This window comes from Entelurus aequoreus, linkage group LG08 (genome assembly GCF_033978785.1).
Source record: "Entelurus aequoreus isolate RoL-2023_Sb linkage group LG08, RoL_Eaeq_v1.1, whole genome shotgun sequence".
NCBI lineage: Eukaryota > Metazoa > Chordata > Actinopteri > Syngnathiformes > Syngnathidae > Entelurus > Entelurus aequoreus.
In genome coordinates this window covers 75,303,306-75,320,737 of record NC_084738.1, presented here as the reverse complement: position 1 = coordinate 75,320,737, position 17,432 = coordinate 75,303,306, and the positions used below count along the sequence as shown (strand labels likewise).

The 17,432-nt window shown below is 40.4% G+C and overlaps 1 protein-coding gene across 5 annotated transcripts in view; it reads right to left on the bottom strand.

Moving 5' to 3' along the window:
- LOC133655229 (protein tweety homolog 2-like) overlaps positions 1 to 17,432 on the bottom strand; it is a 113,935-nt gene that overhangs the window by 67,132 nt on the left and 29,371 nt on the right. For all 5 annotated transcript variants that reach the window (XR_009826977.1, XM_062055197.1, XM_062055199.1 and 2 more), the window contains exons 2-3: positions 16,624 to 16,802; positions 209 to 320 (exon numbers count right to left, since the gene is read on the bottom strand). Coding sequence is in view for 4 of the 5 variants with exons in the window: in XM_062055197.1 (XP_061911181.1) it covers positions 209 to 320; positions 16,624 to 16,802 (291 nt within the window). In the remaining variant the exon portion in view is untranslated. The remainder of the gene's footprint in view (positions 1 to 208; positions 321 to 16,623; positions 16,803 to 17,432) is intronic.

Below are 17,432 nucleotides of genomic sequence, written 5' to 3'. Positions count from 1 at the left end.
AAGGGAAATACCCGTGTTGTTCACTCACATAGGGATTGTGGATAGCGAAATAAACCCAAACTCCAACGATTGTCATAGCTAACCACTGTACGACTATTTTATAAGACAACACGAACTGAGCGGCGATGTTGGGTTTTCCAAAAAAAACGAGCGGAAAGCACTCGGCGACGCTAACGTCAACTATACGCGGCTGTTGTGTTTTACCTACCAGGCTGTCCACGCCGCCCAGCGTGTTGTTGGCGTTGTACAGGGAGTAGGTCAGCTGGTACACGCCGTCGTTGGTCTCGCTGTTGCCGTAGAAACCCACACCGACTGCGACGCTGCAGAGACGGGGGAGGAAGAAGGTCACATGTTGTGGACTTGGTCATTTGTGTACGTTCTTCACATTTATATGAAGTACGTACAAACCAGGAGTGGGTTTCAGACTAGCGAAGGGATTCATCGTAGATCAATATTCCACTGCCGCATTAGTCCTAACAGGATTTTATGACCATGTCTCTTAGTCTGATAGTAAAAAATAAGGTATTGCAATATCTCCTCATTTAAAGCACGACCTTCACTGGTGAAATGGGTCCCCAGGTGAGGACCGGCGAGAAGCCGCTCAGGTTAAGCCCCGAAGACGCTCAACGCTACGAATCTTTCGATGAAAAAGACTCCACAATCAACTCAATTACCTGCAAAGTGTCTTCACATCTTGCAATGCCAATTTAACACCAACAGAGGCGATGGTGAGGCGGTAAGGTATCAACCAAGATGACAAATAATACAAAAGCAGTGAAGTTGTCCCGTTTGAGTTTGAGTTTATTTCGAACATGCAAGCATACAACATGATACATCACAATTTCCAGTTTCTCTTTTCAACATGTTCGAAAAGGAGTAGGAAGAAGCAAAGCTTATTTAATCCTACCCCTTTTCTTTATTTAATCCTACCCCTTTTCTTTACTTTTTTAACTTTCTGTTCACTTCCTGTTCACAATTTATTCACAATAAACTCCATAAGTAATCGCAATAAAAATAAGTAAATACATAATAGTAATAATTTTAATGATAATAATTGGTGAAGTAAGTCATATTTCATATGATGAGATAAGTAAGATTACTTTAAGAATGAAAGAGTGGATGAATAAAATAAATTGGGAATGTAAATAAAAACAGAATACAATGATTTGCTAGTCCTTTTCAGCCTATATTCAATTGAATAGACTGCAAAGACAAGATATTTGACGTTGCAACTGGTAAACTTTGTTATTTTTTGCAAATATTAGCTCCTTTGGAATTTGATGCCTGCAACATGTTTTAAAAAAAGCTGGCACAGGTGGCAAAAAAAGACTGATAAAGTTGAGGAATGCTCATCAAACACTTATTTGGAACATTCCACAGGTGAACAGGCTAATTGGGAACAGGTGGGTGCCATGATTGGGTATAAAAGCAAGCTTCCATGAAACGCTCAGTCATGCACAAACAAGGACGGGGGCGAGGGTCACCACTTTGTCAACAAATGCCTGAGCAAATTGTTTAAGAACAGCATTTCTCAACCAGCTATTGCAAGGAATTTAGGGATTTCATCATAATATCATCAAAAAGTTCAGAGAATCTGGAGAAATCACTGCACGTAAGCGGCAATGCCCGTGACCTTCCATCCCTCAGGCGGTACTGCATCAAAAAGCGACATAAGTGTGTAAAGGATATCACCACATGGGCTCAGGAACACTTCAGAAAACCACTGTCAGTAACTACAGTCGGTCGCTACATCTGTAAGTGCACGTTAGATCTCTACCATGCAAAGCGAAAGCCATTTATCAACAACACCCAGAAACGCCGCTGGCTTCACTGGTCCCGAGCTCGTCTAAGATGGACTGATGCAATGCGGAAAAGTGTTCTGTGATCTACATTTAAAATATTTTTTGGGAAACTGCGGACGTCGTGTCCTCCGGACCCAAGGGGAAAAGAACCATCCGGATTGTTATAGGTGCAAAGTTCAAAAGCCAGCATCTGTATTAGTGGCCAAGACATGGGTAACTTACACATCTGTGAAGGCACCATTAATGCTGAAAGGTACATACAGCTTTTGGAGCAACATATGTTGCCATCCAAGCAACATCTTTTTCATGGACGCCCCTGCTTATTTCATCAAGACAATGTTATAACAGTGTGGCTTTGTAGTAAAAGAGTGCGGGTACTAGACTGGCCTGCCTGTAGTCCAGACCTGTCTCCCATTGAAAATGTGTGGTGCATTATGAAGCCTAAAATAGCACAAGGGAGACCCCCGGACTGTTGAACAACTTAAGCTGTACATCAAGCAAGAATGGGAAAGAATTCCACTTCAAAAATGTGTCTCCTCAGTTCCCAAACGTTTACTGAGTGTTGTTAAAAGGAAAGGCCATGTAACACAGTGGTGAACATGCCCTTTCCCAACTACTTTGGCACGTGTTGCAGCCATGACATTCTAAGTTAACTAATATTTGCAACAAAAATAAATAAAGTTTATGAGTTTGAACATCAAATATGTTGTCTTTGTAGCATATTCAACTGAATATGGCTTGAAAAGGATTCGCAAATCATTGTATTCCGTTTATATTTACATCTAACACAATTTCCCAACTCATATGGAAACGGGGTTTGTATTTTAAATTGCCTTTCAAATGTCTATTCTTGGTGTTGGATTTTATCAAATAAATGTCCCCAAAAATGCGACTTACACTACCGTTCAAAAGTTTGGGGTCACATTGAAATGTCCTTATTTTTGAAGGAAAAGCACTGTACTTTTCAATGAAGATAACTTTAAACTACCTACGATCAATGGGAGACCAGGCTTTCTGCTCCGCCGCTCTCAGTCTGTAGAACGCTCTCCCTGACCACCTGAGGGCACCACAGACTGTGGATGCTTTTAAAAAAGCCTCTTTTTTTTTTTTTAGATACATGCATACTAGTTCTAGCTATTTGGTTGTTCTAGTTTTTATTTATTTTTATTTTTTATATTTTTATTTTTATTTATTTCTATTTATTTTTATTTATTTTTTATTTATTTTTATTTGTATTTTATTTTATTTTATTTATTTTATTTGTATTTTTTTTAATACACTGTAGTACTTTGAGGTTGTTTACTCATTGTAAAGTGCTTTTTACAAATAAAATACACTACCGTTCAAAAGTTTGGGGTCACATTGAAATGTCCTTATTTTTCAATGAAGATAACTTGAAACTAGTCTTAACTTTAAAGAAATACACTCTATACATTGCTAATGTGGTAAATGACTATTCTAGCTGCAAATGTCTGGTTTTTGGTGCAATATCTACATAGGTGTATAGAGGCCCGTTTCCAGCAACTATCACTCCAGTGTTCTAATGGTACAATGTGTTTGCTCATTGGCTCAGAAGGCTAATTGATGATTAGAAAACCCTTGTGCAATCATGTTCACACATCTGAAAACACTTTAGCTCGTTACAGAAGCTACAAAACTGACCTTCCTTTGAGCAGATTGAGTTTCTGGAGCATCACATTTGTGGGGTCAAAATGGCCAGAAATAGAGAACTTTCTTCTGAAACTCGACAGTCTATTCTTGTTCTTAGAAATGAAGGCAAAATTGTTTGGGTGACCCCAAACTTTTGAACGGTAGTGTATATATGTTTTTTTCCTTCTTTATTATGCATTTTTGGCCGGTGCGATTTATACTCCGGAGCGATTTATAATCCCCAAAATTCGGTAAATTTAAAAGGATTTGCAAATCATTGTATTCTCTTTTTATTTACCATTTACACAACGTCCCAACTTAATTGGTTTCGGGTTTTGTAGCTCCACCGGTAAACTTGGTATTCCGGTTCAGCGCTCTCTGAACTTGCGCTCCACATGTTTATATTCATGTCAAAGTTTGACTGGCACCGGAGTTGGACAGAAAAACCCACAAACATCATTAACATGCTGCCCGGCCTGCGCGTTTGCGTTAAGAATACATCAGCAGCAACAACAGTGGCGACGGCCGCCGACAATCATCATTATTTAAAACAACAACAAGTCTCATTAACGCTTCGCCCGCAGGTAAAAGATAGCAGCGGATTTACACGTAGCGCTCGGGGGAGACATGCAGAGCCAAGCTGCGGCGGCGGGGGCGGTCTGTAGCGTGATGGCGGCGTGACATCAATCCCGACAGGTACTACCGCAACAATCGGGACACTGTAGACCGTGTGGGAACAAATCGGGGCCATGTTCCCATTTTCGTCGCCCCCCACTTCAGCTACGACCGTGACGCACGTCGCATTCATTGGACGTCTTTGTTCCTCCTTCATTGTGCCGACGCTATAAATGCTGAGGCTTTAGCGCGTACTTTGTGTGAACCGTGCAGAGAAACACTAATTAATTCAAGTGGGTCGCCAGAGAGGAACATATTTTTTGTTTTTAAAAAATAAACAAACAAGGCAATATGTATTTTTTCTAGCCACCGGTGCCCTTGGTGCTCCTTTGTCCTTCTGCAGCTTAATCCACAGAGAGCGAGCATCATGGATCGGGGCAGGCACGCGGCGCACAACTGTCATGCCGAGGAACCACGGAGCGCGGGAGAAGATTGGGGGAAACAAAACGCTCACTCTGCAGCAGAGAGAGAGAGAGAGAAATGGCTGTTGGCTAGAACGGATAGAATCAGACAGGTTTATTAAATATTTACATTTTTGACCCGAACTGGCAGCCGGGATTCTCCTGAACCCGGGAGAAACCACGATGCCGTGCTACGTCGTCGGGATTCATGGCGCGTCGTTCGTTTTCGCGTAGGACCTGAAAGTTAAAGGCCTACTGAAAGCCACTACTAGCGACCACGCAGTCTGATAGTTTATATATCAATGATGAAATCTTAAAGGCCTACTGAAAGCCACTACTACCGACCACGCAGTCTGATAGTTTATATATCAATGATGAAATCTTAACATTGCAACACATGCCAATACGGCCGGGTTAACTTATAAAGTGACATTTTAAAATTCCCGGGAAATATCCGGCTGAAACATCGCGGTATGATGACGTATGCGCGTGACGAAGTCCGAGTAACGGAAGTTATGGTACCCCGTAGAATCCTATACAAAAAGCTCTGTTTTCATTTCATAATTCCACAGTATTCTGGACATCTTTTGCAATTTTTGTAATGAACAATGAAGGCTGCAAAGAAGACAGTTGTAGGTGGGATCAGTGTATTAGCAGCGGACTACAGCAACACAACCAGGATGACTTTGTTGGAGCGCTAGCCGCGCTAGCCGCGCTAGCCGCCGACTTCACCTTGACTTCCTACGTCTCCAGGCCGCCAAACGCATCGGGTGAAGTCCTTCGTCCTTCTGCCGATCGCTGGAACGCAGGTGAGCCCGGGTGTTGATGAGCAAATGAGGGCTGGCTGGCGTAGGTGGAGAGCTAATGTTTTTAGCATAGCTCTGTGCAGTCCGGTTGCTAAGTTAGCTTCAATGGCGTCGTTAGCACAGCATTGTTAACCTTCGCCAGCCTGGAAAGCATTAACCGTGTATTTACATGTCCACGGTTTAATAGTATTGTTGATTTTCTATCTATACTTCCAGTCAGGGGTTTATTTCTTTTGTTTCTATATGCAGTTAAAGCAAGATGCTATCACGTTAGCTCGTAGCTAAAGCATTTCGCCGATGTATTGTCGTGGAGATAAAAGGCACTGAATGTCCATTTCGCGTTCTCGACTCTCATTTTCAAGAGGATATAGTATCCCAGGTGGTTTAAAATACAAATCTGTGATCTACAATAGAAAAAGGAGAGAGTGTGGAATCCAATGAGCCAGCTTGTACCTAAGTTACGGTCAGAGCGAAAAAAGATACGTCCATCACTGCCTCTCAAGTCCTTCACTGTAACGTTCCTCATCTACGAATCTTTCATCCTCGCTCAAATTAATGGGGTAATCATCACTTTCTCGGTCCGAATCTCTCTCGCTCCATTGTAAACAACGGGGAATTGTGAGGAATACTAGCTCCTGTGACGTCACGCTACTTCCGGTACAGGCAAGGCTTTTTTTTATCAGCGAGCAAAAGTTGCGAACTTTATCGTCGATTTTCTCTACTAAATCCTTTCAGCAAAAATATGGCAATATCGCGAAATGATCAAGTATGACACATAGAATGGATCTGCTATTCCCGTTTAAATATAAAAAAAATCATTTCAGTAGGCCTTTTACATTGCAACACATGCCAATACGGCCGGGTTAACTTATAAAGTGCCATTTTAAATTTCCCGCGAAACTTCCGCTTGAAAACGTTGCGGTATGATGACGTATGCACGTGACGCCACGAGGGCAAGGGAAGTGTTTGGACCCATACAAATACCTCTGTTTTCTTCGACAAAATTCCACAGTATTCTGGACATCTGTGTTGGTGAATCTTTTGCAATTTGTTTAATGGACAATGGAGACTGCAAATAAGAAAGTTGTAGGTGCGATCGGTGTATAAGCGGCTGGCTGCAGCAACACCAACACCAGGAGGTTGTGTTGTGTTTTGAGCAGGATAGCAGACGCACTACGGTGAGTACAGCTTTGGCTTCCAGACATTTGATCGCTTGCCCGTACGTGCGTGTCGATATGTGCGTGTCACGTACGTAACTTTGGGGAAATATATGTTTCTTGCCGACTCTGATGGCGGCCGGGGTGTCGTCAAAAGCGTACAACGCCCGCCGCCGCATCTAAGTTAGCTTCTATTTTTTTAGCTTCGCCAAGCTGAAAATTATTAACCGTGTATTTACATGTTCATGGTTTAATAGTATTGTTGATCTTCTGTCTATCCTTCCAGTCAGGGTTTTTTTTTATTTAGTTTCTATCTGCATTTGAGACTGATGCTATCACATTAGCCCCGTAGCTAAGTTAGCTTCTATTTTTTTTAGCTTCGCCAAGCTGAAAATTATTAACCGTGTATTTACATGTTCATGGTTTAATAGTATTGTTGATCTTCTGTCTACCCTTCCAGTCAGGGTTTTTTTTTATTTAGTTTCTATCTGCATTTGAGACTGATGCTATCACGTTAGCCCCGTAGCTAAGTTAGCTTCTATTTTTTTTAGCTTCGCCAAGCTGAAAATTATTAACCGTGTATTTACATGTTCATGGTTTAATAGTATTGTTGATCTTCTGTCTATCCTTCCAGTCAGGGTTTTTTTTTATTTAGTTTCTATCTGCATTTGAGACTGATGCTATCACGTTAGCCCCGTAGCTAAGTTAGCTTCTATTTTTTTTAGCTTCGCCAAGCTGAAAATTATTAACCGTGTATTTACATGTTCATGGTTTAATAGTATTGTTGATCTTCTGTCTATCCTTCCAGTCAGGGTTTTTTTTTATTTAGTTTCTATCTGCATTTGAGACTGATGCTATCACGTTAGCCCCGTAGCTAAGTTAGCTTCTATTTTTTTAGCTTCGCCAAGCTGAAAATTATTAACCGTGTATTTACATGTTCATGGTTTAATAGTATTGTTGATCTTCTGCCTACCCTTCCAGTCAGGTTTTTTTTTAATTTAGTTTCTATCTGCATTTGAGACTGATGCTATCACGTTAGCCCCGTAGCTAAGTTAGCTTCTATTTTTTTTAGCTTCGCCAAGCTGAAAATTATTAACCGTGTATTTACATGTTCATGGTTTAATAGTATTGTTGATCTTCTGTCTATCCTTCCAGTCAGGGTTTTTTTTTTATTTAGTTTCTATCTGCATTTGAGACTGATGCTATCACGTTAGCCCCGTAGCTAAGTTAGCTTCTATTTTTTTTAGCTTCGCCAAGCTGAAACTTATTAACCGTGTATTTACATGTTCATGGTTTAATAGTATTGTTGATCTTCTGTCTATCCTTCCAGTCAGGGTTTTTTTTAATTTAGTTTCTATCTGCATTTGAGACTGATGCTATCACGTTAGCCCCGTAGCTAAGTTAGCTTCTATTTTTTTAGCTTCGCCAAGCTGAAAATTATTAACCGTGTATTTACATGTTCATGGTTTAATAGTATTGTTGATCTTCTGTCTATCCTTCCAGTCAGGGTTTTTTTAAATTTAGTTTCTATCTGCATTTGAGACTGATGCTATCATGTTAGCCCCGTAGCTAAGTTAGCTTCTATTTTTTAGCTTCGCCAAGCTGAAAATTATTAACCGTGTATTTACATGTTCATGATTTAATAGTATTGTTGATCTTCTGTCTATCCTTCCAGTCAGGGTTTTTTTTAATTTAGTTTCTATCTGCATTTGAGACTGATGCTAGCACGTTAGCCCCGTAGCTAAGTTAGCTTCTATTTTTTTTAGCTTCGCCAAGCTGAAAATTATTAACCGTGTATTTACATGTTCATGGTTTAATAGTATTGTTGATCTTCTGTCTATCCTTCCAGTCAGGGTTTTTTTAAATTTAGTTTCTATCTGCATTTGAGACTGATGCTATCACGTTAGCCCCGTAGCTAAGTTAGCTTCTATTTTTTTTAGCTTCGCCAAGCTGAAAATTATTAACCGTGTATTTACATGTTCATGGTTTAATAGTATTGTTGATCTTCTGTCTATCCTTCCAGTCAGGTTTTTTTTTTAAATTTAGTTTCTATCTGCATTTGAGACTGATGCTATCACGTTAGCCCCATAGCTAAGTTAGCTTCTATTTTTTTTTAGCTTCGCCAAGCTGAAAATTATTAACCGTGTATTTACATGTTCAGTCACTGTGAATGTCCATTTCGCGTTCTCGACTCTCATTTTCAAGAGGATATAGTATCTGAGGTGGTTTAAAATACAAATCCGTGATCCACAATAGAAAAAGGAGAGAGTGTGGAATCCAATGAGCCAGCTTGTACCTAAGTTACGGTCAGAGCGAAAAAAGATACACTCCGCACTAGACTGTAGTCCTTCACTCTAAAGTTTTTCATCCACGAATCTTTCATCTTTTCGCTCAAATTAATGGGGTAATCGTCGCTTTCTCGGTCCGAATGTCTCTCGCTCCATTGTAAACAAAGCGGAATTGTGAGGAATCCTTTGTCTTGTGACGTCACGCTACTTCCGGTAGGGGCAAGTTTTTTTTTTTTATCAGATACCAAAAGTTGCGATCTTTATCGTCGTTGTTCTATACTAAATCCTTTCAGCAAAAATATGGCAATATCGCGAAATGATCAAGTATGACACATAGAATGGATCTGCTATTCCCGTTTAAATAAAAAAAATTCATTTCAGTAGGCCTTCAAGTGGCACTGAGTGTGAACCGCCGCTAAAAAGTCCAAACTTTTCGCCGTGGTAATTTGTGGACACTGTTTTTGTGTTTGTCTGGCTTCCTGGTTCCCGGATAGACATTGTCAGGTTCAAACACTGATGACATCTATTAAACTAAGGAACTAAAAAGAGTCTTAAAGGCCTGCTGAAAGCCACTACTACCGACCGCGCAGTCTGATAGTTTATATATCAATGATGAAATCTTAACATTGCAACACATGCCAATACGGCCGCGTTAACTTATAAAGTGCAATTTTAAATTTCCCGCGAAACTTCCGGTTGAAAACGTCTATGTGTGACGTCAATCGTTGAAACGGAAATATTGGTACCCCATTGAATCCAAAACAAAAAAGCTCTGTTTTCATCGCAAAATTCCACAGTATTCTGGACATCTGTGTTGGTGAATCTTTCGCAATTTGTTTAATGAACAATGGAGGCTGCAAAGAAGAAAGTTGTAGGTGGGATCGGCGTATTAGCGGCTGGCTGCAGCAACACAACCAGGAGGACTTTGACTTGGATAGCAGACGCGCTAGCCGACGCTAGCCGACGCTAGCCGCCGACCGCACGGATGATCGGGTGAAGTCCTTCGTCCTTCCGTCGATCGCTGGAACGCAGGTGAGCACGGGTGTTGATGAGCAGATGAGGGCTGGCGTAGGTGGATAGCTAATGTTTTTATCATAGCTCTGTGAGGTCCCGTTGCTAAGTTAGCTTCAATGGCGTCGTTAGCAACAGCATTGTTAAGCTTCGCCAAGCTGGGAATTATTAACCGTGTAGTTACATGTCCATGGTTTAATAGTATTGTTGATCTTCTGTCTATCCTTCCAGTCAGGGGCTTATTTCTTTTGTTTCTATCTGCATTTAAGCACGATGCTATCACGTTAGCTCCGTAGCTAAAGAGCTTTGCCGATGTATTGTCGTGGAGATAAAAGTCACTGTGAATGTCCATTTCGCGTTCTCGACTCTCATTTTCAAGAGGATATAGTATCCGAGGTGGTTTAAAATACAAGTCCGTGATCCACAATAGAAAAAGGAGAGAGTGTGGAATCCAATGAGCCAGCTTGTACCTAAGTTACGGTCAGAGCGAAAAAAGACATGTCCTGCACTGCACTGTAGTCCTTCACTCTCACTTTCCTCATCCACAAATCTTTCATCCTCGCTCAAATTAATGGGGTAATCGTCGCTTTCTCGGTCCGAATCTCTCTCGCTGCATTGTAAACAATGGGGAAATGTGAGCAGCCCTATCCCCTGTGGCGTCACGCTACTTCCGGTACAGGCAAGGCTTTTTTTTATCAGCGACCAAAAGTCACGAACTTTATCGTCGTTGTTCTCTACCAAATCCTTTCAGCAAAAATATGGCAATATCGCGAAATGATCAAGTATGACACATAGAATGGATCTGCTATCCCCATTTGAATAAAAAAAAAATCATTTCAGTAGGCCTTTAAACCAACAGAACATAACTAAACAAAACGTGACCACAGAACATATGCGGTCCTCTCCAAGGTTTCTCAAAGTCATTCACATTGACATCTTACTGGGTTGTGAGTTTTTCCTTGCCCTTTTGTGGGCTCTGAACCGAGGATGTCGTCAAGGCTTGTGCAGCCCTTTGAGACACTTGTGATTTAGGGCTATATAAATAAACATTGATTGATTGATGATTTGTACATTTTCAGAATGAGCTTATTCTATTTTTAAACAAAGAAAACAATCTGAAGTTGTCTTTATTTTTAAGTTATCACGCCGTGATTTTACCACTTGGGAGTAGCTTTTTCTCCATGTGGCCCCCCGATCTAAAATGAGTTTGACACCCCTGGTATAGTTTCTTCAAAAGCCAAACAATAACTAACTATGTAAGCTTTTCTTATTTTGTTAACACAGTCAGACGGCACAGCGATTTTATTCTGAAGGCGAGGACTTTTGTAAACAACACCACTCGGGAAATCAATACTACGCCTTGCGAATCTATATTGCGACGTTACAAAATAAAGTAAATGCGATCAATCATTAATCCTGCTCGCGAGTAAACAAACTCTCTACAATGACTGCGTGATTCTGCAAAACAAGCAATAATCAATAAACAATCTCTTGCCTGGCGCTCGCTGGAGGGAATTACATAATGTGCCTTTAAAGGCCGTGGGGGTCGTATTAAAAAGGCAGGAAATGCTACAAAATGCTATAAAACGATAAGTAGCTTTTGCTGGAGGCGATGTTTGCATAATGTCAAACGTGAATTTACAACAGCGTCATTATTCTTCCAACAAAGCTGGCAAATTCAATCCAAACTGCAAATGACTGTCACATGGCGAGAAGACGCAACCGCTGCGCTCCGTTCAATTAGCCACTTTGCGGGAGGAGAGAGAGAGAGAGAGAGAGAGAGAGAGAGAGCGTGCCACAGAGCGGCTTAACCAGCTGGCCATGTAAGCGCTGACCACGAGCCATCACTTCCTGGCTTTTTTTTTTTTAGGCTGGCGCATCGGGAGCTGAACTCTGACCCCGGTCTTAAAGGGGAACTGCACTTTTTTGGGGGGGAATTTTGTCTATCATTCCCAATCCCTGTTTAAGACGAACGCATATGTCTTTCTTATTGTCTTATTATCCTGGACAGGCTAGCCTCCTCCAACCTTCCGAGGACAAAGCTACGAACAACGGGAGACCGGGCTTTCGGCTCCGCCGCTCCCAGTCTGTGGAACGCTCTCCCTGACCACCTGAGGGCACCACAGACTGTGGATGCTCTTTAAAAAGGCTTAAAAACCCTTCTTTTTAAAAAAGCCTTTTTTTTTTTTTTTAGATATATGCATACTAGTTCTAGCTATTAGGCTGTTGTAGTTTTTTTTTCTTTTTTTTAAATTTGTATTATCTTCTAATTGTATTTGTTTAATACACTGTAGCACTTTGAGGTTGTTTGCTCAATGTAAAGTGCTTTTTACAAATAAAAATATATTATTATTATTATTGTTATGTATTCAAATAAATGGATAATGATAGTAGTTTCTATTCTTAAATAAAAAAAATTTGTTTTTAAATAATTGGTCCGGATGGTTCTTTTCTTCTTTGTTCCGGAGGACACGACGTCCACAGTTTCCAAAAACAATTTGAAATGTGGACTCGTCAGACCACAGAACACTTTTCCACTTTGCATCAGTCCGTCTTAGATGAGCTCGGGCCCAGCGAAGCCGGCGGCATTTCTGGGTGTTGTTGATAAATGGCTTTAGCGTTGTATAGTATAGTTTTAACTTGCACTTACAGATGTAGCGACGAACTGTAGTTACTGACAGTGGTTTTCTGCAGTGTTCCTGAGCCCGTGTGGTGATATCCTTTACACACTGATGTCGCTTTTTGATGCAGTATCGCCTGAGGGATCGAATTATTCGGCCTTGCTGCTCACGTGCAGGGATTTCTCCAGATTCTCTGAACCTTTTGATGATATTACGGACCGTGGATGGTGAAATCCCTAAATTCCTTGCGATAGCTGGTTGAGAAATGTTGCTCTTAAACAATTTGCTCAGGCATTTGTTGACAAAGTGGTGACCCTCGCCCCGTCCTCGTTTGTGAATGACTGAGCATTTCATGGAAGCTGCTTTTATACCCAATCATGGCACCCACCTGTTCCCAATTAGCTGTGGGATGTTCCAAATAAGTGTTTGATGAGCATTCCTCAACTTTCTCAGTCTTTTTTGCCACTTGTGCCAGCTTTTTTTGAAACACATTGCAGGCATCAAATTACAAATGAGCTAATATTTACAAAAAATAACAAAGTTTCCCAGTTCGAACGTTAAATATCTTGTCTTTGCAGTCTATTCAATTGAATATAAGTTGAAAAAGATTTGCAAATCATTGTATTCTCTTTTTATTTACCATTTACACAATGTGACAACTTCACTGCTTTTGGGATTTGTAGATAGAACATGAGATTTGGGATGTGAAACAACGAAGAAGGTTTTTGGATGTTTTCAAGAGCGCTTTATATGCGGAATAGAACACATTTCTATAGCTTCATTGTTAGCTGACTTTTACTCGCATGTATTTACTAGTTAGAAGTAGAGATGTCCGATAATATCTGACTGCCGATAAATGCTTTAAAATGTATAATCAGAAATGATCCGTATCGGTTTCAAAATTGTCGGTATCGGTTTCAAAAAGTAAAATGTATGACTTTTTAAAACGCCGCTGTGTACACGGACGTAGGGAGAAGTACAGAGCGCCAATACACCTTAAAGCAGGGGTGTCCAAACTTTTTCCACTGAGGGCCGCACACTGAAAAATCAAAGCAAGCGGGGGCCATTTTAAAAACCAATACAATACATGTATAAAAAAGATACATTTAGGCCTCCACTCAGACTTGATCCCGGGGACCCCAAAAGGTTTTGGTCAAAAAAAATATTACAAATGTGTCATTATTTAGTATTATTATTATTATTATTATTATTCAAGGTTTAAATCTCTAGATCAACATTAGGTCTATCTGTCAATATAACACTTTTAAAGATTTAAGTTGTATGTCTATTTTGTCAAGGAAAACCATGTTTTTTTATGGAAAAAAATTTTCAAGTGGAATATTTGAGATTATATAATAATTGGAGTCTTAAAAAGGTCAATAACTCAGAACAACATTGATTTTAATTCATTGTTTTTTTGAGCAATGACACTTAAAAAAAAAAAAAGTCCCACTAAAATGATTGGGGATCCAAAAGGGTACTGCTCAGTAAAGTTTAAAAAAATAAATCCAACATTTTTTTTTTACTTTTACCACAATAGTCTCAAGATCAACTTCAGATCTATCCGTCAATTATAAGTTTTATTGTTGTTTATGTTTTTTTTAGGGATGTCCGGTAATGGCTTTTTGCCGATATCCGATATTGTCCAACTCTTTAATTACCGATACCGATATCAACCGATACCGATATCAACCGATATATACAGTCGTGGAATTAACACATTATTATGCCTAATTTGGACAACCAGGTATGGTGAAGATAAGGTACTTTTAAAAAAAAAAAGATAAAATAAAATAAGATAAATAAATTAAAAACATTTTCTTGAATAAAAAAGAAAGTAAAACAATATAAAAACAGTTACATAGAAACTAGTAATGAATGAAAATTTGTAAAATTAACTGTTAAAGGTTAGTACTATTAGTGGACCAGCAGCACGCACAATCATGTGTGCTTACGGACTGTATCCCTTGCAGACTGTATTGATATATATTGATATATAATGTAGGAACCAGAATATTAATAACAGAAAGAAACAACCCTTTTGTGTTTATATTAAACATGCTTCCCTGATTCGAGTATTTGGCGAGCGCCGTTTTGTCCCACTAATTTTGGCGGTCCTTGAACCCACCGCAGTTTGTTTACATTTATAACTTTCTCCGACTTTCTAGGACGTGTTTTATGCCACTTCTTTTTCTGTCTCATTTTGTCCACCAAACTTTTAACGTTGCGCGTGAATGCACAAAGGTGAGCTCTAAAGGCCTACTGAAATTATTTTTTTTTATTTAAACGGGAATAGCAGATCCATTCTATGTGTCATACTTGATCATTTCGCGATATTGCCACATTTTTGCTGAAAGGATTTAGTAGAGAAAATCGACGATAAAGTTCGCAACTTTTGCTCGCTGATAAAAAAAAGCCTTGCCTGTACCGGAAGTAGCGTGACGTCACAGGAGCTAGTATTCCTCACAATTCCTCGTTGTTTACAATGGAGCGAGAGAGATTCGGACCAAGAAAGTGATGATTACCCCATTAATTTGAGCGAGGATGAAAGATTCGTAGATGAGGAACGTTACAGTGAATGACTTGAGAGGCAGTGATGGACGTATCTTTTTTCGCTCTGACCGTAACTTAGGTACAAGCTGGCTCATTGGATTCCACACTCTCCTTTTTCTATTGTAGATCACAGATTTGTATTTTAAACCACCTCGGATACTATATCCTCTTGAAAATGAGAGTCGAGAACGCGAAATGGACATTTATCTCCACGACAATACATCGGCGAAATGCTTTAGCTACGAGCTAACGTGATAGCATCTTGCTTTAACTGCATATAGAAACAAAAGAAATAAACCCCTGACTGGAAGTATAGATAGAAAATCAACAATACTATTAAACCGTGGACATGTAAATACACGGTTAATGCTTTCCAGGCTGGCGAAGGTTAACAATGCTGTGCTAACGACGCCATTGAAGCTAACTTAGCAACCGGACTGCACAGAGCTATGCTAAAAACATTAGCTCTCCACCTACGCCAGCCAGCCCTCATTTGCTCATCAACACCCGTGCTCACCTGCGTTCCAGCGATCGGCAGAAGGACGAAGGACTTCACCCGATGCGTTTGGCGGCCCGGAGACGTAGGAAGTCAAGGTGAAGTCGGCGGCCACTGATCCCACCTACAACTGTCTTCTTTGCAGCCTTCATTGTTCATTAAAAAAATTGCAAAAAATGTCCAGAATACTGTGGAATTATGAAATGAAAACAGAGCTTTTTGTATAGGATTCTACGGGGTACCATAACTTCCGTTACTCGGACTTCGTCACGCGCATACGTCATCATACCGCGATGTTTCAGCCGGATATTTCCCGGGAATTTTAAAATGTCACTTTATAAGTTAACCCGGCCGTATTGGCATGTGTTGCAATGTTAAGATTTCATCATTGATATATAAACTATCAGACTGCGTGGTCGGTAGTAGTGGCTTTCAGTAGGCCTTTAATGTTATTGACTTGTGTGGAGTGCTAATCAGACATATTTGGTCACTGCATGACTGCAAGCTAATCGATGCTAACATGCTATTTAGGCTAGCTATATGTACATATTGCATCATTATGCCTCATTTGTAGCTATATTTGAGCTCATATAGTTTCCTTTAAGTCCTCTTAATTCAATTTATATCTCATGACACACTATAAAATTAGGCATATTAACGTGTTAATTATACGACTGTATATATCGGTATCGGTAATTAAGAGTTGGACAATATCGGAATATCGGATAACGGCAAAAAAGCCATTATCGGACATCTCTATTTAGAATGCATAAATAAATAAAATCATGTGTCTGACATAAAGAATGTGAATGATAGGCAAAATTTTAAAAAAAGTGCAGTTCCCCTTCAAGAACGGCTCTCCAAACGCAGGAAGGTAATGTTAAATAGCATAAAAATGAGCGACATTGTCTTTGCAAAGGCAGCCGCAGGTGTACCTAATGTTCTGTCTGATGATTTAATATCCGACACGCGGGAAGGAAGCGAGGCGACCTGTTGGTGCTGCCGTGCATGCCAAGTGAAAACCAAACGCCCGGCAAATAGAAACGGACCGAGCGAGCGGGAGAGGCGGCGTCCACCTCGAGAATATCAAAACGCTGAGTCCTGCTCGGACTGAGAATGCGCCATTAAAAAAAAAAAAAGTCTCTTTGCCAGACTTTTCTTACCACGTGACGAGGCCGGCGGTGACGGCCGACCAGGTGACGCAGCAGGACGTCGGCTTCTTGCTGTCCTCCTCCTCGTCCTCGTCCTTGCGGCGGCAGCAGAGGCAGCCGAGGTAGACGGCCAGGCACAGGAGGTTGAGGCCGAGGGCCGCCGCCGCCGCGCAGCCCAAGAACAGGAGCGACTGGACAAGGACGAGACAAGAGAAGAATATTTATTTTAGAATTAAATATAAGGCTGAAAAATCAAGATACACCAGCAGCACACCCGTCCCAAACCTGACTAAATAACAAGTTACATCTCCATCCATTTTCTACCGCTTGTCCCTTTCAGGGTCGCTGGAGCCTATCTCAGCTGCATTCGGGCGGAAGGCGGGGTACACCCTGGACAAGTCCCCACCTCATCGCAGGGCCAACACAGATACACAGACAACATTCTCTTATTATTATAATCAAATGACAGCAGTCATTTCCATTTCTAATATAAGTGTTTAGGCCCACTTACAATGACAATAACAACAAATATTGTTTTTCATGAACCGTGTACTTGTATTGTTTTTTCACAGTACAGTATATACTTTACTTTCACAGTACAGTATATACTTTATCATCATATATGTAACTCTTATGGGTATAAAGCGTACGTCATGTAAACAGTACAGTATGTACTTTATTATCATATAGGTAACTCTTATGGGTATAAAGAACAAAACTACACTGGACAGGTTATAAAGAAAACAAAATGGAGTACTGGAACACAGCAAAAACCCTTACACAGCAAAATGTGGAGCAAACGGCGTCCACAAAGTACATCC